General features: G+C 30.7%; 1 protein-coding gene and 1 pseudogene across 1 annotated transcript; both read right to left on the reverse strand.

Moving 5' to 3' along the window:
• Window positions 1–10087: 10087 nt before the first annotated feature.
• On the reverse strand, window positions 10088–11799 carry LOC102608623 (endochitinase EP3). The gene is made up of 2 exons (XM_006478533.4): window positions 11310–11799; window positions 10088–10707 (listed from the first exon to the last, which is right to left on the reverse strand). The coding sequence occupies exons 1-2, from the start codon at window positions 11731–11733 to the stop codon at window positions 10301–10303; spliced, it is 831 nt and encodes a 276-aa protein (XP_006478596.2). The 5' UTR covers window positions 11734–11799; the 3' UTR covers window positions 10088–10300.
• A 6478-nt stretch (window positions 11800–18277) lies between these two features.
• Window positions 18278–22310, reverse strand: LOC102608135 (endochitinase EP3-like; annotated as a pseudogene).
• Between the last annotated feature and the right edge of the window lie 1822 nt (window positions 22311–24132).

Raw genomic sequence — 24132 nt, forward strand, 5'->3', positions numbered from 1 at the left:
TTTGATAAAATTCATCAGTTTCGAACCGACAAATAACCAACAAAATACGTTCAAAAATCATAATTTCCCTTTATATCAAATTATCGATTATTATAATTGCATGTGAAGAGAAAAGACAATCTATTAAATTTACAAAATTGAAAAAAAAAACTTAATTATTCCCGTTGATATTTTCAAACTTATTACATGCATCGATGTTTCATATTTCCTATGCATGACTAATTCCACGCTCCTTGGTCAACACGCAAGCCATATGAAATCGCACCAACTACAAAAAGCAATTCAATTTTGTTCAAAGTTTTTGAGTCCAAAGTATCCACAATCCACACACAACTACTCTTACTCGTTTGCCTATAAATAACTTGTAGCATTACATTTGCTCATACTCAAAAGCACACAAGCCTTAAATCATCAACCCAATTCAGCCTGAAAAGTTGACCCTTTTTCGACGATGAATTCCAGAAAAGTGAGCGCCCTTTTGATCATTTTGGTTATTTCAGTGGTCGTATTGAGCCATGTTGGAGTTGAGGCGACAAGGGTTTTACCGGACGATTTTGCTAAGGCAAATCACCTCAATACTTTTTCGTCTCCGCCGTCAGTCTATGAGAAGGCGAAACTTACGATGTCGTTTTGGTTCGAAAGGCTGGCCTCGGGACCTAGCCCTAAAGGCCCCGGCCATTAGAATGAAGTTATGAAGGCCTGTGCATGCATGGTGATAAGTACAAGAAATTATAGTACTAGGACACCACGGAAACGGTGACAATTAAGCAAAGCTATCAAAGAGATATTCATTTTTTTTTTTTTTTTGTTGGCTTGTTTTGGTTAAATTCCATTTAGCATTAAGACAAAACATAATTTATGATGTAACATAGTTATGCAATACAGTTGTAACTTGTAAATGCAATAAATTAAAAAGATTCTTTTGATTTAATTTTACTTGGAGTTGCTTAGATTATGTTTTATTACCGGACAAGTAAATCTAAACAATATTATACGTACATGCTTCATTATAAGAAAATGGTTCCCCTATTATTGGATTAAGAAAAGGTTCAATAATACCCGTGGGCATCTCAAAAGGACATATATACATTGGCAAGGTTTATTACGACTACAAGGCAAAAAAAAAAATTATATGTAATGAAATCTCAGTCGTATAAAATATGTATGTAATATTAAATATTTAATTAACATACTAGTGCATCTCAGGTAAAGGCGCTCAGTCAATGAGATCTCTTACAAGTTACAACTACAGCTAATATATATATATATATATATATATAATTTCTCCAGCCTAAACAATTTCTTTCCTGGAAACCAAATTCAAAACCAAAAAAAAAAAAAAAAATTCATGCCAACTGCACCCCTTTACAACAGTTAAATATCAACATCAATGATTTGTTTTGAGGAAGCTGATCGAACGAACAATGCTTTACAGTTGTAACACTGTTAACGCCTCACTTCTTCGTTACTTACCGTCCACCTCAGGATTGTATGGTTTTGCTTTTTGAATATCCGAAAAGACTTTATAATTTTGGAGGATGTGTTGTGTATTTTCTGATTAACACAATTTGAGAATAATGATCGCTCAATCATTTTGTTGTTATCTCATAAGGATTTAAAAATTTTATGTTGATTTGTGTGTCTCTCTTTTCATTTTTATTTTGACTCTTTTAATCCTCTCTAGAGTTGATGAGGGACAATTTCTTAAACTCCCAATTTATCTTGAGATATAAATCCTTAATATATATATATTTTTAATGATTTCATTTAAATGACGCACAACACATTAAAAAAGTTTTTTTTTTTTTTTGGTATGCGCATATTGAGTAGAACTCATCCTTAAAAACTGGTTTGTAAGGAAGGGTGGCTAAAATACTTATAAGCTCACATAAAAAGCCTTAAACTTAACGATGCGAGATTCAATTAGAGTCGCATCAGAAATCTTATCGAGAAAACCTTTTAATTGTTTATGTGTTACAATATTTTTACCATGAAAATCATAAATTTATTCTTTTGATAAATTTTTCCTTGATTAGAAAACCGTTCCTTTAATCTAGTGGAAAAAAATTATTTTCAGTCTCAAGAATTCTATCATTATCACTTTGATTTTGTTAACAAATTTTTTTCTATCCCGTTTTTGTTTGTTTGTTTATTTTGTGGGTGGGGAGGGGGGATGGTAGGAAAGCTCATGCCTAAGTATAAAATTACAAAATAATAGCAATTTTTTAAAATACACACCTGCAAATACTTGTTACACTCCACAATTAAAAAAAAAAGCTGAAAAAGATGTTTTAATAGCAATTATGGGCTCATTGGCCACCAAGCCAATCAACATGTAAATTTTAGTATTATTAAAATTTTCACGACTTGTCTTACTTTCATGCATTGCAATCCCATGGAGTACTTTATTAACTTTTCTTCTTAAAATTGATACATATCAATCACATTAGTTGTGTAGAATTTTAAAAGATTTTCCAACAAATATTCTTGCATAAATACAAGTAAACTGGACCGTCTTTTGGGCCAGGTATGCTGTACTTGGGCCTCAGTCCATAAGCAAAGGCCTAAGCCCACCTTCCCTCGGACATTTTCAAATCTTTCGCACGATGCAATTCCCGTCAAGTTTCAAGCCTGCAGAACATGACTAATTCAAAACTCTTCGGTCAACACGCAAGCCATATCTATGGGAAGCCCACCCATAAAAAAAATTCAAATATTCAAAGATTGAGCCAACAGCTAAGCTTAGTCCAAGTATACGCAAACAAAACTCTTACTCGGTTTGCCTATAAATAACGTGAACCACATTCATATCCTCTCACACTCAAATCAATTCCACATTACAAGCATAAAATTTATTTTATATCAGCCTGACAAGTTCCCAGTTTCCGGCAACTTTTACCTGTGTTTTGACATGATGAATTCAAGAAAAGTGAGCACCCTTCTGATAATTTTTGTCATCTCAGTGGCTATACTGAGCCGTGCTGGGGTGGAGGCCACGAGGGTTTTGCCGGAGGATTTCGCCAAGGCAAATCACCTTGAGACTTTTACACCTCCACCGTCCGTCTACGAGAAGGCCAGGTTTACGATGGCGTTTTGGCTTGAACGGTTGGCCTCGGGACCTAGTCCTAGAGGCCGCGGCCATTAATGAAGTTGTGAAGACCTACACACACATGCAGGCAGGAATAGTGACAAGTACAAGAAATCATAGTATTATAGACATTTATCGCAGCAGAAATGTTCATTCATGTGTTAGTTTTTGTTAAATTTGTTTTGGCATCAAGACACAGGGCAACTTCTCGTGTAATAGTTATACAATGAAAATGTAAATAAGATTCTTCTTTATTATTATATATAATTTTTCAGTTAAGAATTTATGAAATTAAGTGAAAGATAAATTAAAATATTGATTTTTAATCTATCCCTTACTAGATAATGACTCGTGTATATTAATTTTACTCGAGTTATTATTTGAGTTGTATCTCATTTACAAGACAAAGAAAAATTACAGTAACCAAGAGAAAAGAAGAGAATAAAGAAGTAAATTATAGTTTGCTTCGCTTTCAACCTGTTAATTAACCAAAAGGACATGACACATAATTCCATTCCCTCTTTCTCAATGAGTAGGCACTCACCCTACTACTATTGCTCTCATTAAAAACCTTCCGTACATGTCTTTTCATAGATCTATAGCATGCAAATCAAATCAAATCAAACATGGCAACAATCAGCAGCATATGAAATGTAGCATTGTATGGTCAAAACAAAACAGACATAAATTGTAGTGATAGGCGACACCAAATCTAAAATAAAAAAGAAAAAAGAAAAATAATTAGATGTCAGAAAGAAAACGTTCAATAGGACAAGTTGGCAACTCAAAACGGCACTAGGGCAGCGATTGTTCCTTCACAACCACCCGATGATGCATCTATCATGAAATCATGCGAGCAATATTGCATGCGAATCATAGTTGATTTTCCTGCCAAATATCCCTTTAAAACAAATCGGACAGATATTATTGCTGCTATACTTATCAATTACAAGCACTCGCCCGTCCTTTAATTCCATTTCTAACCTTAAGCTCGCATATCGGCGGCTCAACCACTTTTGGAGCATAGACGAATTGTTTTAATTAGGATTTCTAAAATATTTGGAGTCAAATATACGTAATAATTTTATTAAAAATTAATTTTTTTAACTTTCTAAAATGAAAAATTCTTAATCAAAATTTATGGTCTAATTTGACTAATATATTTTTTTAATAGATAATATAGTTATTCCATTTTATCTTTCTTATGACGTGATTGATCTTAGATAAATTTTGTCAATTTTAATTTAAAATACTTTTTTTATGTAGAAGCAGCTGGTATTGGTATTGTTAAACAAAAATCCAAACACATTCTTAAACATTTGAAATTGTTCAAAATCTTCTCGTTGTTGAAAATGTAGCTTGATCTATTATGGATACAAAGTAATCAAATCGAAAAGACTCTTTGTTAGATAAAAATCTCTCTTCACTAATATTTTCATCAAATTTATTTTTTCTACAAGTAGCACGTTTTTCATAAAATTTTGGTTCCATTTTCATTTCACTTGCAATTTCTTTAGTTGAAATCATAGCACATATGAATCCATTTTATCTGTAGCTTTCCAACATATATATATATATATATAACTTAATATATGGCAATATCAATATACATATCTTCTTTTCGCAAGTTCTCACTTATATAGCTAATAGCAAATAATATATCATACCATATGATCATACCTAATATGAATTCAAAGTTTTCCAGTTCATGTGTTACTAAACACTTAGCTTCACTCTTTATTTTAGACTCTTCACTAATTTTTTCTAATTCAAGTAAAGCATCTCTCATTTGTGAAATTTCAAATCTTATTGTTTTCACTCTTTCAATATGATTTATGTAGCATGTTTGTGACAATGATTTGATAGTTAAGTTAGGTACATTATTTTGTAAAACTTTCCATCTCTTCATTGAAGAAAAATATAATAAATAAAAACTTCGTACAACTCCAAAAAATGAAATAGCTCTAGAAAATACGCCATATCTGAAGGAATAGTGCGAGATACAGTTGAAAGCGTATTCATTTCAAATCCGACGGAAGAATTTCCCTTCATTGGTTTCCTGATAATGTTGAAAACTTCTGGTTCCTCAATTTTTGGCTTTTGTAAAATCCATCTTTCCTCGTGGACAGAATTCAGATTAATGTAAAATTTCAGCAAGGGTTTGTGGTTGTGGTCACCATTAACCACGCACTCATATTCTTTGATTGAAGCTGCAGAAGTCAAAAATATCATTTAGTAATCATTGCGGTTTAATGAAAAGAAAAAATTAAGTGGAATGCAAAAAGTGAAGGATGATCTTGTGCGTGTTGTCAATGTTGATCAAAACGTTTTTGTAGGAATAATTAAGTTTATAGTCCATTAATTTGTGTGTATTTGTCAATAATGTAGAAGGACTTTCGTTATCTTATTATAGTTTCTTTCCTCTTCTATATATATTTACGTGTTTCCTTGTTGTAGTCTGTGTTAGATAAATAATGTTAAAAATCGTAGGTGAGGTGAAGTGAAGTCTTGTGGGAAAAGGAAATTCTATTAAAAGTCTTATTTTGAGCAAGAAACTTATTCATAATTGAGCAGAAGATAACAGTTAAGAAAAATAATAATAATCTACACGAGAGACTAGCCTACATGATTGATGATGCACCTATTTATAAACCAAGGTGAGAATATGGGATAAATTTCTTTTATGATCTAGACCTCATACCAGACTAAAACTAAATAATCATCTCAAAATTATTACCAAAGGTTCATTTGTCGACAGTTGTGATTTAAAAGTTATAAACAAATATTTGTAGTTGTGGCTTTTAAGTCATAGTAATTTTGTAGCAAAGTTATTTGGCAAAAAAATTTATTATACAATCTAATTAGCTAATTTTCAACTCTTCGGAGTTTTGATTTTTTATTTTACCTCTTAGTATATTTTGTCCTCTCTTTGTACTCCCTTAGCTAGTCCTAATCCTATCTCTCTCTAAGAGCTTTGCCCTGGGAGTTAAAAAAAATTAAAATTGTAACATTTTATTTCATAATTTGACATAATAGGCAATAGCCAGTTGAACTTCAATGATATAGTCGGCGTCACCAGACAGATCCTAATTAAGCTATTGTCATCAAATGATTCATCTACTGGTAAACTAGACCGAGAATCTACAGATTCTCTTGAGGATCTGGTTCTAATGCCGTAGTGAGATCCACAAACAATGATATCTAATTTTAAAAACTAGCTAATAATTGGATACTGAGTGGCCCATCATATCTCACATATTTATAGGGGTGAGCAAAAAAACCGTAGTCTTAAAAAAATCGAACCGAACCGACAGTTTTTCTAATTCGGTTCGGTTTTTATTTTTTAAAAAAACCGAATATACTGTTTGTAAAAAAAACCGAAATGTCGGTTCGGTATTCGGTTCACTTGGCTGAACCGAAAAACCGAATTATTGATGAAGATCGGAGAATGTTGTTGGCGTTTGTTTGCAATTTTTTTTAATTTTTTGTTGTAAGTTGTAATTGTTGTTATTTTTATTTCTCTTTATAACATTATGATTATGTTTATATAGATGGAGTATTGGAGTTTGGTTATGTATTTTGAAATTTTAATATTTCATATTTTGGGAGTATCTTATTAATAGTTAGTAAAATATTAGTGATAAAATGTGTTTTGAATACTTTGTATTTATTGTTAATATTTGTAATAAAATTAGGATAAATTAATTGTTGAAAAAAATTATTACATTCATGAGGCCCAATGGGCTAAAAATTTAAAAATTCAAAATAGGCCCAATAGGTCCAGAACCGAAAAAACCGAACCGAACCGAACCGATCCGAAAATAACCGTTTGAGTTCGGTTCTTATTGAGTTCGGTTCTTATTCAGTTCTTTTTATAAAATAATCGATTTAATTCGATTCTATTTAATTTCGAACCGAACCGAACCGTGCCTACCTCTACATATTTAGGAGCTCACGAATCACATGCTTGCCAGCGAAATGTATTCATAGTTTGGATGTTATTAGTTATTACCGCGTTGTGTAGCCCAACTATCAGAACTACCCATATCAACCCAAGTTTGAAGACCAATTCTTACACTAAGCCCACCAGTCCAACTCTCCTCATTAACGAGTGGCAGTGTGGCACCATGCCACTGTGCGGCCCTTCTTTTTAATTTTAATTTTAACATGCTTCCATATCCACTTCCCCCGCCCCCCCCCCCCAACAACAACCAAAAAAAAAAAAAATTTTCCGACAAATGTCAAATACGTTGTTTGAGGAAGGTATGAAGATATACAGTAGTACTACGCATCTCAAATTTTTTATCTTAAAAAGTTATCCCAAATGATGTATCATTAATTGAGTGGTTGATAATTCTTTACAAGATCCAAGTGAATTAATTGTATTATCTCACCAACCAATTGATGAATGACACATCATTTGAGATAATTTTTTGGAATAAAAAATTTAGGATGTGTAGCATTATATTATGGCTAAAGATTCAACTATCAGCAGTTGCCTCAGAATTATTTGTAGCGGAGGATTTTAGTGTGGCAAGGATTTTTTGAATGACTTCACAAAATTATAAGAGGGATTGAATGTCTCCGCTCCTCAAATCACTAATTAAGGTGATCACAAAAATCAATTTAGGATGTGATTTAGAGTGTTGTTTTTTTTAAAAGAATAACGTGCTATAAAATCTTTAGACTTAAATTGATGATTTTTAATTCCAAACAAACACATGCTATTAAAAAAAAAAGGTAAGATTTATCACCTTGACTTGTCAGGGCCAAGGTTACTGCCAAGCTCCTGATATAGCTGCTCCCTTAACCTTGCCACTTGACCCAAATCTAGAAGTTTCTAGTTTGATCCATATTTGAAATTGCACATGCCAAATCCAAGCTAAACAAGAATGGGAGGAAGAGAGAAAAATGCGAGTGGCTACACTTTTGACCAAGCACAAATTAGGACGCATAATAATTCTCAATGAGCTAAAGTTATTTATTATGCTTGGCTAAGTGTAAGAAATCTTCATGTGTTAGATACAAAATTACTCATCTTATTATATTCTTGTCCATAATAAACTACTACATGAGGTGTAGCAAAATTAAATTTATTAACACAATATTTGATCTATCAAATTTACTTCTTAATATTTGACATTAGGTACATATTAATCCTATAATAATTAGGATGATTTATGCTTGTTCATAATATATGAGAAATAATTAAATACAACGTAATGTTGCAGTCACTTATATGAGAAATAATTAAATACAACGTAATGTTGCAGTCACTAAGTAGTAAGTATATCCCAATACATATTTGGATCTTAAGTAATGTAGGTACTGATCTAAAGTCATGAAGGCTTATGCACACATGCATGCGTGGTGACATGTACAAGAAATTACAGTATTTGTTCGTTTGTTTTTCCTCGGTGGCTATATTAAGTCATGCTGGGATTGAGGCCAGAAGGGTGCTGTCGGAGGATTTATTCTCTCTCTCACCACCCCCCTCTCTCAAGCACAACCATTAACCCTATCACTTATCTTCATGAACAATAACATCATCATTACAACAAGTTCATCGCCACCATCTACCTTCTTCATTGTCAATCCATCACCTCCACCAACATATGATGGGTTTAATTTATTATTATTGATGATATTGATTTTGCATTGTGTGATGATATAAGATTTTGTTTAATTTTAATTTATAATTTGATTAAGAGTTAATATTTGATTCAAATTTTGAATCAATTAAAAAAAAGAAAGAGATTGGAAGTTAATCTATTGAAAGATTGAGAGAGAAGAAAAAAATACTTTTGATTATTTCCTATTTTTTAATAAGATTAATAATAAAATAAATACTTTTAATTTAAAAGTGAGGTTAGTGAGATAAATTGAGGGTGTCCAACATTACCACCCTCCAAACTTTCCCCTTAGGTATCAGGGCTCAATATTGAGGGCCAATTATAAACCCAAAATGTATTGAAGACCAATTCTTATACTAAGCCCACTGAAGACCAAGTATTACACTAAGCCCACAATTTTATCCTCAAAGAGACTTACCAAAAGGACATATTCTAGGAAACATCCGCTTACACAAAATTTGCTGCTGTTTATTTTTACGCACAGAACACACTCTTTTATTTTTTTGTCCTCTCGTTAATTATGGATGTAAAAGAAAGCATAATATTTTGCAACATAGGTGCAGTGTGATCTTGCTAAACACGATGTTGGAGGAAGCTGCCATGAAAATATACTGTATATATGGCTAAAAGATTCTACCACTACCAACTGCATGCCTTAGAATATATATATTTGGATTAGTTTTTTTTGTAGCGGAGGACTTTAGCTTTGTGGTAAGAGGTTTTCTTGGGCTTCGGAGACATAAGATCTGCAGAATATTAAGTGTAAATTGGCACTACTTGTGGTATAAATCGAAAAATATTAAGTGGGGGTTGAATATCTCCGCTTCTCACCAGGCACTAGCATCGATTAGTCACTAATTAAGATGATCATAGCATTGGAATCACCTCGTTCTGGGATTTAGAGTCTTAATTTCAAGAAGAATAAAGTAACATTTACCAAGTAAAATATCCCAGGTATTTGGATCTCAAATAATGTAGCTGCTGACCTTATAACTACTACATTTCTTAAGTTATTAATTTTCATTATTATTTGTCAATGAATTAAGTGATCATGTGGCAGTTAGAAGTCAGCAGCCACATCAGTTGAGATCGATCCATGTACTGAAATACTACCTAGCTATGGTTAGGAACTCTAGCACAAGCAAAGATCTTGGTGTTCAAAGAGCTAGCATTCACTTCTCCTTTAATTTCCGTTCATTTTTGTCAGTCTTTTAGAAACTCCTTATTATTTATGCTATACAACAACTCAATGAGGTCATGCCAAATAGGCATTTTATTTTACAAAATTGCAAGCCAAATTGGTAATTACATTAGACGAAAAATAAACCCATAATACGATATGTGACTGGTTGTATTACATCCAATATACAGAATCACAATAAGAATCATATGATTTATTTTTGCTCTTGTCCTATTTAATTTAGGCTTCTCACTAACCATGAATTATATATATAATCCATGCTGAGTACAAATTTATTGGAACACCAAAATACACAGGTAGTGGTATATATAAGCACAAGATGACATAAAAATAAAAATTGAAAGCGGGGGTTCTCTCTATTTAATTTCTACGTTGATTCTAACAAGTGAGATTATCTCCAGTAGAAACTCCCAATTGGCTGCAGTACTCAGTAAAATACCTAATACGAGCCTGAACAGTGCTAGGGTTTGCACCATCACATTCAAGTGCACCGTTAATGGCCCGAATGGTTGCCCCAAATCCTTGGTTCATTACAGATTGGACATGGTTTGTCCAGTACCATAAAGCAGTCTTGAATGATATAACTGGGTCATTGGCAACAGTTTCCGGTGCGTTTAATCCGTCGAAGCCAATGCTGTTTCCGGCAGGTCCGTAGTTGTAATTCCAAGATAGTTGAATTGGTCCCCGGCCATAGTAACCTTTGCTCGGATTGCATGGATATTGAGTGTTTTCTTCATCACAGTAGTCCTTTGAGGGACCATCGATTTCTTCAATATAGCAAAAATCTGACAGATAAAAAAATAAGCTTATATTAGGAAAATGAAAAAAAAAATTCTGCTAAATTAATCATTTAACATTCATGTTGCAAAACCCATCAATTTTGATTTTAAAAAAAATGTCAACATTCAACTTTTTCAAATTATTTATTATTTTATCACTAGAGTATATGACTTATAGTTATCTTATTATTAATTTAGAGTTTCTCTCCTGCAGATATTTAAAGAATTTTCATGCACATTTAGAGTTTACATCGATATAAATTGTAAATTACTTCACGACGTTGTGAAAGTCATTTAGACAGTTGCGAAATGGATATATTCGCAATTGAGAATTTGTTTTATTAATTTACTATTGGCAAATACCTCTAGAAAGGTTAGCAATTAATAATAATAAACAACTGATCATAAATCTGATTTTAGGGGAAAATAGTAAAAATCACAAAAAGAAACTGGAAGCTAACGAAATCTTTTTAAGTAGAAGAAGGTTTTGACTTGTTTTGAAACATGAAAGTGAAATGATTAATTTACTGAAATAAAAGGATTTGATAATTTTTTCATGCATTTGAATTATGCAATTCATACAAAAGGGTAAAGGAATGAATTCTTACGTCCAGTTTCATGTGTAACATGAGCAAAGAAAGCTGCAATTTCGCGCCTAGAATTCTCCTCCGTGCCAATTCTACCGAATTGAGAAAAGGAACCAAGGGCATCAAGAAAAGCTGATCGTGAATAAAAGTTCTTTCCGACACAACTTGCATCAGCTTGGTTAAGTATCCCGTTAAAGAATTCCGGTGTCACGATATCGGCCACCGACACATCATTGGTGGGTGGCGGGGGATTGCATGGCCCCTGTTGGCACCCTGTACCACAGTAATCATCGCCGGTGCCGCAAAAACCCCATCGGCTGCAGCACAAGCCTGCAGCACAGCCACAGTTCTGGGCCATTACACTTCTTGGCATCATTGCTGCAGCAGAAAGTAGAGCAATGAACAAGAGCAGCTGCATACTTTGTTTCAGGCTAGAGGGCGCCATTGTTTTTGGAGAAAGTTTAGGCTGAAGAAGAAGAAGAAAAACTGTTGTGTGTTTTGAGAAAGGCCGAAGGTGGGGTAGATTATTTATAGTGCTACAAAATGTTAGTTGAAAAATGGAAAGTCAATTTGAACAAGCAGAATTTTTTGTAATGGCGTGTGAGGTGGGGAGATTGTGGAAGACTTTGACTCGTTATTATTTGTGGGTCGTGGCTTTTCATATTCAATACAAGAGAATGAGTCTACGCAAGTGGGTTAAAGTTCAAAGTTTTATTAGTACTTTAATTGGGTTATTTGTGTTAAATCATTCTTAATCATTTGCTTTATCTTTAGGATTTGAAAGTTTATTATATTGTTTGAGGATTTTAAATTTCTTCTTCTTATTAACTTTTTATAACTAACGTATCGGAATCGTTTATTTTTTATTCGAATTTTCAAAAAAAAAAATAAAGGAAAAATTGCGTGAAAGGTTTATATATTTATACTAAGGACAATACTATTTTTTTATTGATCTAAAGATGACTTTACATAGTCAATTACACAATTTATTAATAAATGCATCAACAATCTGTCTAAAATAAACTTCAATTATTAAACTAAATCATGAAAGGTAATCTCTGATTTAAGACCAATTATGTTGAGTTATTCCAATCAAAATATTGAAACATATAAATTGACCAATCAACGAAGGATCAGGCTACGGTGTAACTGTAGCACCGTGCCACAGTTGCATCTAACTATTGAATGCAGTTAGATTAGTGGAGTCCACTGGCATCCAACGACTAGATACAACTGTGGCACGGTACCACAATTGCACCTAAGGTTTTCCCATCAACGAAACAGCTCAAAATTGAATCATGATCGGAACTCTAAATTCAGTCCATTAACTTCATGCCTTTTTCTAGAAAACAACGTAGTGCCCCACCAAAATTAATTGCAATTACAAACGCTAGCTTGTTTGACTTTGTGGTTCAGTTTATCAATTGTCAAAAATGCAAGATGTACGACAAAAGAAAGTGTCAAATGAACGGCATTACGACTTATTTCCGTGGATTTTATGAGCATACGACTATTCGTTTAGAAAGTTCGAACATAATCCATTTCACACAGTTATGTTTTCATGTCTATTAATAGTCAAAGACGTATATTACTTGTTTGGAATGGTTACTGAACTGCATTCTCAAAAGCTCCTTCTGAAAAATTATTCCTTTTTAATATATTTTTTAAAAATAAGTTAAATTCAATATTTTACTTTCAAAATTAGGATGAAACTATTATATTTCAAATATATGTCACTTTATTAGTTGATTCACTTACCACCTATGCATTTTCTTCTACTTTTAAAAAAATAAATAAATTTATTGAATCCTGACAGTGTGACTGATTTTATTGAATTGAAAAAAGAATTACATCACATTAGGGGATCGTAGTTAATGAGCCTTTTGAGTTGGAATCTGATTTGTTTTATTTTCAAATTCATATGCAGATATATTAAAAATTAAGGAGAAATCTCGTATTTTTCTTCTATTAAAGTCTACTTTTGGATAGGAACATGAATTGTTTTATTTTTTAATGTTCTTTTGATTAGAACGAGCTCTAGTAATAAGCACGCTGAGCATTCAAGTCATTTTTATTTGAGTAATGATACAGCTACAAACTCTTGTACAAACTTATTTTGTACAAACTGACGTGGTATTAATTCATTGGTTGAATCAAAATATAAATTAATAAAAATAAATCATGTGGGCCAAATGATATTTAATTTAACCAATCTTATCATGCCACATCAGTTTGTACAAAATAAGTTTGTACAAGAGTTTGTGGCTGTATCATTACTCTTTTTATTTAATATAGAAAACTCATCTCACAAAATAATAATATTTTCCTTAAAATTTTGGTTGGGAAATAAGTGATAAAACTCAATGATTATCGTAGCGGAGAAAGTGTAATTCTTCTTTTTAATTTATTTTTTAAATAGATATTACATCAATGTACGTAAATTAATCTAGTCGTGTTGGCAGGATTTGAATCTTATTTCTCTTGTAGCCTGAGATCCAATCATACTTTAATCAATTAGATACAAGATAATAGTTAAGAAAATTAATAATAACTAAAGCAAGAGACTAGCCTACAGGATCTAGGCTGTTTGTTTATGTTACTTAGCAGAGTCATTGTGTCATCATTTTTATTTTTTATAAGTCATCCATTTTTTAAATAAAAAATTATATATTGCCCATCACATGATAGTGCTTACTAGACACTCATAAGCTATTCCTTAATATTTATAAACCCAAGTGTATGATTGGTAATAAGTAACCCCCATAAATAATCTTATTGGACCCTACTGCTTAATTAACCTGATTCTTTTCTAAAATTACACTTATTACTCATCAATTTTGTTTTCTAACACCTCTTATTTAGCAATTTAATGCCAGCGATGTCACTTAGGGATGACAAAAACATTTGGGCCGGCCCAATTACTTTGGTTTGGGCCTCCCGTATGAGGGCCTGGACAAGAATTTAAGAAAAAAAAACCTAGGCTAGACCCAAATTCTTTATTTAAATTTTTTTATAAATTAAAATAATAATTTCAAATTTAAAAAATAATGGAAAAAAAAACTTGAATCCCTAATTTATATATCAATAATGAATCAAAATACTTAAAAATATAATATTAAACTCTCTTTTAAGTATTAATTAATTAAGAAATTATGTGAATTAGAGAATCTATTACAAAAAAATTAAATCTCTAAACTTTTATTTGTTTCATTTTCTTTATTTATTATTTTATTTTTAAAATATTTATTTTCTTTAATTCATCGTTGACTATAACAACTTGATTATTCTTGACTCATTTCAATTTTACAACAATTTTTAAAAAATTTTAAAAAATAAGTAAAAGCCCAACCCAGGCCCAGGCCCAGCTCAAGCCCGCAGTGAACCCAGCCCAATCCCAGCCATTACACTTTTACTCTAATGGGCTTTGGGCCTGTGCTTGAAAAAGTCAAGCCCAAGCCCTTAAATTACCAACCTTAATTATTTTATTGCCATACTTTGGTTTTCTTGTTGCGTGATAGGATCACCACTCGGAGCGAAATTGGTTTTTAAGTTTTAATATGTGGAATTCAAATATCTGATAATGATAATCTTATTTGAGTCGCTTAAGTATCATACTAAACCATGAAAATGCAGTCCACTTAATCGTTGGCTATAATCGATTATAAGCACAAGCTTAAGCCTAACTACGCACAAACATGATAAAATCTTTTTAGGAATAATACTATCAAATCATTCATGAGAATCGAAGAAATGCTACGATTGAAACATGTAGAGTTTTTATCAATGTTTAATCATAAAATGTTAGTAAATTAAGGAGGGAGAGGAGAGATTAAAGAAATAATGAATTTAAAAATTCAAATTATTTTTGTAGGTATTTTAATCATTTTAAGTTAAAATTAAAAAAGAATAGAGGTTAATAAAATAAATTGAGGGATTAATACCGCTACTCCAAATGCATTGAAGACCTATTCTTTATGCTGAGCCCACTTGCTGAGCCCACTTAAGCGCATCTCTCCTTATTAGCGACTGGCGCATCAGACTCCTCGGACCATGCTGATTTTCAATTTTATCCTCAAGAAAATTACAAGAAAGGACAAATTCTCAAAAACATCCAGTTAAGGATATAATTTGCTGCATTTTTTTTTTTAACGCACAGAATACACTCTTTATATTTATGGTCCTCTTGTTAATCATGGATGCAAAAGAATGCATAACTATTAATTATTTATTTATTTTTTCCTTAAGTTTTAGGGTAGCTCTTGGCAATTTCCCTATGCGCGAGTTTGTCTATGAATTAGGCTTTTGGTTTGATTAATTTTGTTTAAGCACTTTTAGCAAGATTATACTTTTCTTAGGTACAGAATGCAATGTACCTAAGAATGCAATGTGATATTGCTGCTGATTTTTCTACCATTAGAAGCTGGCTTCGAATACTTTTATTTATTTATTTATTTTTCTGTAGCGAGGATGTTAGCTTTGCGGCGAGACTTGAAAGATTTTATTGGGCCTTGGACAGATAAGATCTGAAGAATATTAACGGTATATTGGGAACTAAATCGGGGTAATATTAAAAAATTTAATATATATATATATATATAGAGTGTGCTTAAAAATGAGGTTTGATGAAATACTGAGCGGTAGGGATGTCAAATAAATCCGGATCCGCTACGATCCGGATCTGCATATTAAAAAATGTGGATCCGAATGTGGAAGATGGGGATCCGCGCAAGTGCATTCGGAAAATTAGATATTCGGATCCGGATAAATTTTATTTTAAATTATAAATTAAATTAAATATATATATATATAATTAAAAATAAATTTTATTTGTGGATTTATTATGTTGTTGTATATTATTCATGTTGAATTATTAATTGGTGGATTATGATTGAATTTTATTTGATATTATTAGGTAAATTATTGAATTTTATTTTAAATTAAAATTAAATTAAAAATTAAAAATTAAATCAAAAATAAAAAATTAAATTTTATTTGTGGATTTATGATGTTGCTGTATCTTATTCATGTTGAATTTTTAATTGTTGGATTGTTATTGAATTTTATTTGATATTATGAGGTAAATTATTGAATTTTATTTTAAATTAAAAATATACATTAAAAATGAAATAAAAAATAAAAAATTAAATTTTATTTGTAGATTTATGAGATTATTTGTATGTTATTCATGTTGAATTATTAATTGTTAAATTATGATTGGATTTTATTTGATATTATTAGGTAAATTATTGAATTTCTAAATTATAAATTTAATTTTTAATTTTTAATTTTTGCGGATCCGGATATCTGGAATATCCGCCCGCATCCGTTGTGGATATTACCCGCATCCGGATCTGCATATTTTTTGCGGATCCAAATGCGAATCCTGATATAAAATTATCGGATTTTGCCAACCCTACTGAGCGGGGTTGAATGTCTTCACTTCTCATTAGTAGCGACTTAGTCACTAATTAAGATATAATGGGAATCATCTTGATTTAGATTTATAGTTTTTTCGAGGAGAATAATGTTACTACTATCATAAATGCTTAATTAGTTTTCATATTTTAACTTAAGTTACAATCTTGATATGTTACAATCTTACCCTTATTTTTTCTTAACTTTTACAATAATAACTCTGCAATAATATTCTTTCATCAATTTTTTTATTTATAAAAAGATTAATTAGCAAATTAAGAAACAAAAAATAGTCTAAAACAACTAGATTTTTTGTACCATTATAATAGTCTAAAACAAATAGATTTTTTGTACCATTATAATAATCTTGCTAATAATTATTTATAAATAAATTAATACTAGCCAATTCAAAGCAATGTTTAATAACTTTGCAATAGTCTTACTAAAGTTTTTATAAAAAAATTAATTTTCCTAATTAATCCTAAAAGTAAAATATAACAAAATATTTAGAGTAATTTTTTATTTTTACCTTTAAGGCTAATTTGATAAATTCACATATGTTTTATTTTCATTAATATCTTTAATAATACTGTTGTAATGGTGTTATTGTAGAAGCAAATAAAAAGTAAGATAGGATTGAATATATTTACTAATAAGGGTGTCTTTTGATATTACTAAAGTAAAATGACTAAATAGACGATTAACTCAAAATATTTGGACTAAACGAGTATTTATACTACTATATGTCAGCGCGGACCCAGACATTTATATTAGGGGGGCTTAGTTCAAAAAATTTATTAAATTTGGGGTGCTTTTTTTTTAATGTTCACTTGAATACATTTTAAGTCCATAAACTCAAATTTCATTACTTTCTTTTAAATTCTAAATAATAATAAAAATTATGATTTATTTTAAATGCGTGAAAGTATCTTTTTTCTAAATAGTTTTCACAAAATATTCAAAAAATAAAACAATGTGGCTATTGAGATTTGAACCAATACTTTAAAACCATCAAATAGCAATTTTACCATTGAACTACAAATCTTTCATTATATAAAATTTTTTCTAAATTCTTTTTATTTAACTCTTTCAAAAGGGACTTGAGGTACATTTAAAAAAAAAATTAATGGTCTAAAAGAGGCTGAAGCCCCTCTTAAGCCTTAGTTGAGTCCGCCATGGTACAAGTTCATTCCTTAAGTTTTTCATTTTACTATTGGATTAAAAAATGTTGGAGTAATTCGAAATAACCAGCCACATCACTTGAGATCTATCCATATACTCAAGTATATACTAGTTATGATCTCCAACACAAAAAAAAAAAATTCTTGGGTGGTTTCTTTTGTCATACTCTCTAGAAAATTCCTCTGCGTGCGTGCATGCTAACAACAACCCGATGCGTTGTGCCAAATATGCATTTATGTTACGGAATCGTAAGTTAAATTGGTCATTACATTAAATGAAAATAAACATATAGTAGTTTATATTGACAGATTGTATATATTACCTCCAATATACAGTAGTAAAGAATTATATAGTTTATTTTCTTTCTTACCCTATTTTATGTAGGCTTCATATGTATTAAATAGTAAGTTATTTGATTTATTGTAAATCTCAAATCTCTTAATTATACAACTGAGATAATAAGCACAAGATAACATACAAATGAAAATTGGAAGCTGAAGTTGTCTCTTTCATTCAGTACTGACAAATACAATCCTGCCTGCTTAAGCTGTAAGTTTCTGTTTAGACTTCTATGAAATCTTGCAGCCTTGATGTTGTTTTGCTTGAGTGTATGTCTTGATATCTTGGCAGTGAGCAGGAGATTGTAGGCGTTGTGACTTGTGATATCTCGATGTAGAAATTAGTCCTTCAAAGTCTTGATAATGATGGCTTGATGTCCTGTTTCTTTGGTGTCTTGTGTCTTATTTCTTCTGAATCTTGCTGTTCTTTCCTCTTCAAGAAGTTGAAGTTTGTTCATGCTAAATTTCTATTTGAAATATTCAATTTGTGCAGACTCTGAACGTCGCCTTCGTCTTCTGTTTCCCCATAACATGGTCCTTCTTTTTGCTTTCCTTCTTTTTTTTTAAATAACCCAAACACATATCCTGAACAAACACGCTAACTTGCAGAGCAAACATGCAAAACTAATTGATCTAAACAAATATCCAATGGGATTAAAGATAATTTTTATGTTTTATTATTTTAAAAGGTTCAGAACAGGGTTGTGCACGATTTATAATTCTTCTACAACCTTCTAGTTCTGCAGATATTATTTGTAAAGTTATAGAATTGCAGCTAATAGATTTATTATTTATATAAATCGTCTATTATTGATGACTTGGTAATTCTTTTTTTTTTTTTGGGTCACTACAGTTTCTATGATGATATTAACAAGTGAGATTATCTCCAGTAGAAACTCCCAATTGGTTGCAGCACTCAGAGAAGTACCTAATACGAGATGAACAGTGCAAGGGTTTCCACCATCACATTCAAGTTCACCATTAATGGCCTGAATGCTTGCCCCAAATCCTTGGTTCATTACAGATTGAACACTGTTTGTCCAGAACCATAAAGCAGTCTTGAATGCTATAACTGCTCATTGGCAACAGTTGCCGGCGCGTTTAATTCGTCAAAGCCAATTCTGTTTCCGGCAGGTCCGTAGTTGAAATTCCAAGATAGTTGAATTTGTCCCTGGCCGTAGTAACCTTTGCTTGAATTGCATGGATATAGAGTGCTTGATTCATCATAATAGTCCTATTGCGGACATGGTAGACAAGCATGATAAATGTGGAACACATGCAAAGATGAATGATGACTTTTGGAATGCAATCATGAAATGTACATAATTATAACAACTACCAATCCACCAGGCAACTACTACCCACAAAATCTATTTATATATCTCCTTCATTTATTTTTTGTTGACTTTCTTTTTGTAATTGTTCTGACAGCTTGTGTATTTATTGTGTTTTACTAATCAGTAATCTGAATAGACTAAAATTAGAATGAAGTGTAATCGGAATAGGCTGAAATCGAAATGGGGATGAGAATCATAATAAACTATTTACTTTAGTTGTAGAAATTGGAATTGAAATGAACTGTATTGCTATTGATGTATTCACTTTATTTTGAAATTGGAATAGATAGTTACAAAGTACTAAACTAACCTTAGTTTATTATGTCATAATAATAATAATAATAAGCATCATCATCATCATTGTTTATAATCATTATATTAATAATAGTAATTATTATTCTTATTGTTATTATTATTATAATTAATACTTATAATTATTCCTAATAATAATAACAACAATAATAATTATTAATATTGTTGTTGGTGTTGTTGTTATTATTACAATTAATACTTATTATTATTCCTAATAATAATAACAACAATAATAATTATTAATATTGTTGTTGGTGTTGTTGTTATTATTACAATTAATACTTATTATTATTCCTAATAATAATAATATAATGAAGGATAAAATATAAATTTCAAGATTTAAGTGAGGCTAATATGATTACTTTAAAAAATAAGAATCCTCTTTCCACCTCCCCCATAAGAATGAGAACTCTACTAATCATTCTTAATTTTAGGTGGCGTCCACCTCTATAATTCTCATTCTACCTCTTATTTAAGCAAGTAAACACATCATTTATTTTCACTCCTTGATTTCAATTCCCAATAAGTAAATACAACGTTATATTATTGTAGAACAAATGGTGATATAGATGAATAAAATCATTTTCTTGCCTTTGGCCTTGTATTATTGTGTTGTTTTATGATTTTTTTAGAAAAAAGAAAGAAAGGAGGAACTCCAAATATTTTTTGATGATTTTTTTCAAAAAAATTAGGGAGGAAATACAATTTAAAACCAATAGAAAGAGGAAATATAATTTAGAGCCACCGCTTTGATACTTTAATAAAAAGTCAAAGGCAATTTAATTATTTTATCCATTTGTATAAATACACAAGCTATCATAACAATTATAAAAAAAAAGTTAAAAAAATAAATGAAGAAGATGAGTAAACGTATTTCGTAGGTAGTAATTATCTGGTGAGGTTAGCAGTTGTTACCATTATATTCATTTCATCATTACATTCCAAAAATTATCATTCATCTTCGCATGTGATCCACAATTATCGTGCTTACCTGCCATGTTTGCAATAAGTCCTTTGAGCGACGACCGTCTATTTCTTCAATACAACAAAACTCTGGCAGAAAGAAAAGAAGAATTTAATTTAAAGTTAATTTATGTAAGGAAACTGGAAAAAAAAATTTTCTGGAAAAGAATTAATCATTTAAAATTCATGTTTCAAAGCTGTTGTCAAAAAGATTATGTAAATTCAACCTTTTTCTTTTTTACTATTTTATCCCTAGAAAAAGACCGCTAACAATTTCGTTTTTGTTAATTAATCACTGGCAACTACCTGGAGAAAGCTTAACAATTAATCAATTAAAAAAAAAAAAGAACAAAAGACAGATTCTAATAAGCTTTAAAATAGTTTTTTTTTTTTTAAAAGTTGAAAGTTTTATAACTTTTTTTTTTTGAACTACGAGAAAGTTTTAATGAGTTTTAGAGCATGAAAGTGACGATTAATTTACTGTAAAAAAGATGAATTCTTACGTCCTGTTTCATGTGTAACATGAGCAAAGAAAGCTGCAATTTCGCGCATCGTATCCTCTTCCGCGCCTGTTCTACCAAATTGAGAAAAAGAGCCAAGGGCGTCGAGAAAAGCTGATCGTGAATAAAAGTTCTTCCCGACGCAACTTGCATCAGCTTGGTTAAGTATCCCGTTAAAGAATTTCGGTGTCACGATATCAACCACCGACACATCATAAGTGGCTGGAGGGGCGTCGTATGGCCCCTGCTGGCTCCCTGCGCCACAGTATTCATCGCTGGTGCCACAATATCCCCATTGGCTGCAGCACTGCCACATTTTTGGGTCATTACATTTCTTGGCATCATCAAAAAGTAGCAATGAACATGGGAAATTGCATACTTTGTTTCAAGCCAGAAGGCGCCATAATTTAGGAAGAATTAGATGAAAAATTGTGCGTCTTGATAAGGCTGAAAGTGGAGGAGATAAAAGTGGGGGAGATATTTTTAGTGCCACAAAAAGTTAAAAGAAGATGGAATTAAATACAAAACAGAATTTTTTTTTTTTTTTTTTTTTAAAGCGTGAGGTTGGGAGATTGTGGAAGACTTTGACTTGTTAACATTATTAACAGGGTTCTGCTAGGTTACAGTTGTTGTAACTCACAGCCCGTGCAATTGCCTTATTAATAAATTGCTTAGTGTCCTGCTAAGTTGCAAGAGAATGCGCTTGCAAGCGCTTCTAAATTCAAACTTTTGTTATTAATTTAATTTTGGTTAGTGGTGTTTGGAAATTTAATTGTATTGTTTGAGGATTTCAGTTTTTTTTTTTTTTTTGTTACAGTTTTATAACTAACGTATTTTAATCTCTTGGATCGTTCTTAGTATTTTTAAGAGTGGTAACGCTCGTTCGGTCCCTCAAATTAGGTGTATTTTTTTTTCATTAATAAAATTTTTCTTGTACCACCGAAGTTCACTTAAAAAACTAACGTATTCTAATTTTTTTTTATTATCTATAACTCTTTACATAGATTTTTTTTTTCAAATTTTCGAAAGAATGAAAAGCTTTCATGAAACATTTATATATTCTTATTGACAGACAATACTATTTTTTTAAAATAAGATATTACATAGTCATTAGTCAATTACAAAAAAAAAAAAAATCTATTAATGAATGCTATTTTTCCAATGAGTATAAAATATACCTCCAATCTCTTATAACACACATGAGAAATCTTAAATTTAAAAAACGAGCCGAGTAATTGTCGACCACTAATTTTAAAGCTAGAATGGTTGACTACTATAACAAAATGGAGATTGTAAAAAGTTCAATAGTCCTCTACAGTTTTCATAATATCCAGTAGCCCCTTTAAAATTATAATTTTACATATTCTCCATATTTTTATGTGCATATCTATCCATATTTATTATAAAATAAATCATAAAAATAAAACATATAAATACTAAAAATATGAAATATTAGTATAAGAAATATTAGTTTCAATGTGAATGAAGAAAATTAATAATAAGATATTTTCTAATACTTTTTGTTATTAAAAATATATTTTTTTATAATAAGTAATTGTATATTCTTGAAATTGAATAACAATATTTGATATGTTGAAACGTTCTCTCATTTTATTATATTTAAAAAAAGAGAGTAAAGGATTGATTAAACTCAAATCAATATTTTAATCCGCTATTACTTTTAAGAATCGAACTTAGATGGTTAGTCAAATAAAGATACTTAAATGCCACTAGGGCAGGTCGCTCAAAACTTCATAAAACACTTTTTTTTAAAAAAAAATTTTACATTGTACATATCTTTGAATTATATCACTATGAAATGCAATAATGTATGAGTCAAACTAGTGTTTTTTTCTTTTTCATTTTTTAAAGGCCTTTTTTTCATTTTTTAAAAGAAGTTTTCTTAAAGAAAATCCCAAACGTATTGTCGCTTAATTAATCTGATTGCTATAATGCGGTTAGAATTAGAAATTCTAATATAACTTGGGGTAATTTCATATGGTCAAATATTATTCTTCCCCGTTTCTCTTTGATTTTTGGCGAATGATGTACAACAAGATACTTTGTTCGAATCCCCCTAGTACAGATTTAAGAGCTATTTATTCAAGGATCATTGGGATTTCCTGCTTATAGATTTTCATGGCTTCTTTTTTTATTTTTTTATTTAGTTCTTACCTATATTTATGTCCTTCTATAACTTAACTACGGCTACCCTTTATTTTTTTTAATTTTCTCTTAAACTATTTTCACTTTCTTCTAATTGATATATTTCCCTCACTTAGTTGAGGTTCCATTGAAAAATAAAATAAAATAAAACATATTTGAAGCATGATTGAAACTTCAATTCAGTCCATTAACTTCGTTTTGTTTTTTTTTTTTGGCTATAAAATAATGTAGTGGCAGCGTCAGCCCCACTAAAATTAATTGCAAATGCCTAATTTTTGACTTCGCTGTCCATTTATCACTTTTTCGACAGTTGTCTGGGGGAGGTTACGACTTGTTTTCGTTTTAATACAATGTACAATCAAAACCCAATATGCGCAAAGTATACAACTAAGTCTCCTATAATCAAAGGTCAACATGCAATAAATATTTCAGTATCAAAAAAAAAAAAAAAATCAAAGATAACATTGTCATACCTATTGGAGAGACTCAAATTATCCACTTAAGAGTTAAAGAGTAGTAGGTACCAATCAATCCAATCAAAAGATTATTGACCACTCATTTTCATTCATTTTTATTAGAATACAATTTATTCATTTCGAAGGTTGGAGCGTAATCCATTTCCCACAATTAT

The sequence above is a fragment of the Citrus sinensis genome, chromosome 3 (genome assembly GCF_022201045.2).
Source record: "Citrus sinensis cultivar Valencia sweet orange chromosome 3, DVS_A1.0, whole genome shotgun sequence".
NCBI classification, from domain to species: Eukaryota; Viridiplantae; Streptophyta; class Magnoliopsida; order Sapindales; family Rutaceae; genus Citrus; species Citrus sinensis.

Excerpts from the sequence above, each read along its gene's own strand:
- LOC102608623 (XM_006478533.4), bottom strand. The coding sequence starts at position 11,733 with ATGGCGCCCTCTAGCCTGAAACAAAGTATGCAGCTGCTCTTGTTCATT. Across the intron at positions 10,708-11,309 it reads TGTTACACATGAAACTGGAC|ATTTTTGCTATATTGAAGAA; the intron begins GTAAGAATTCAT and ends TTTATCTGTCAG.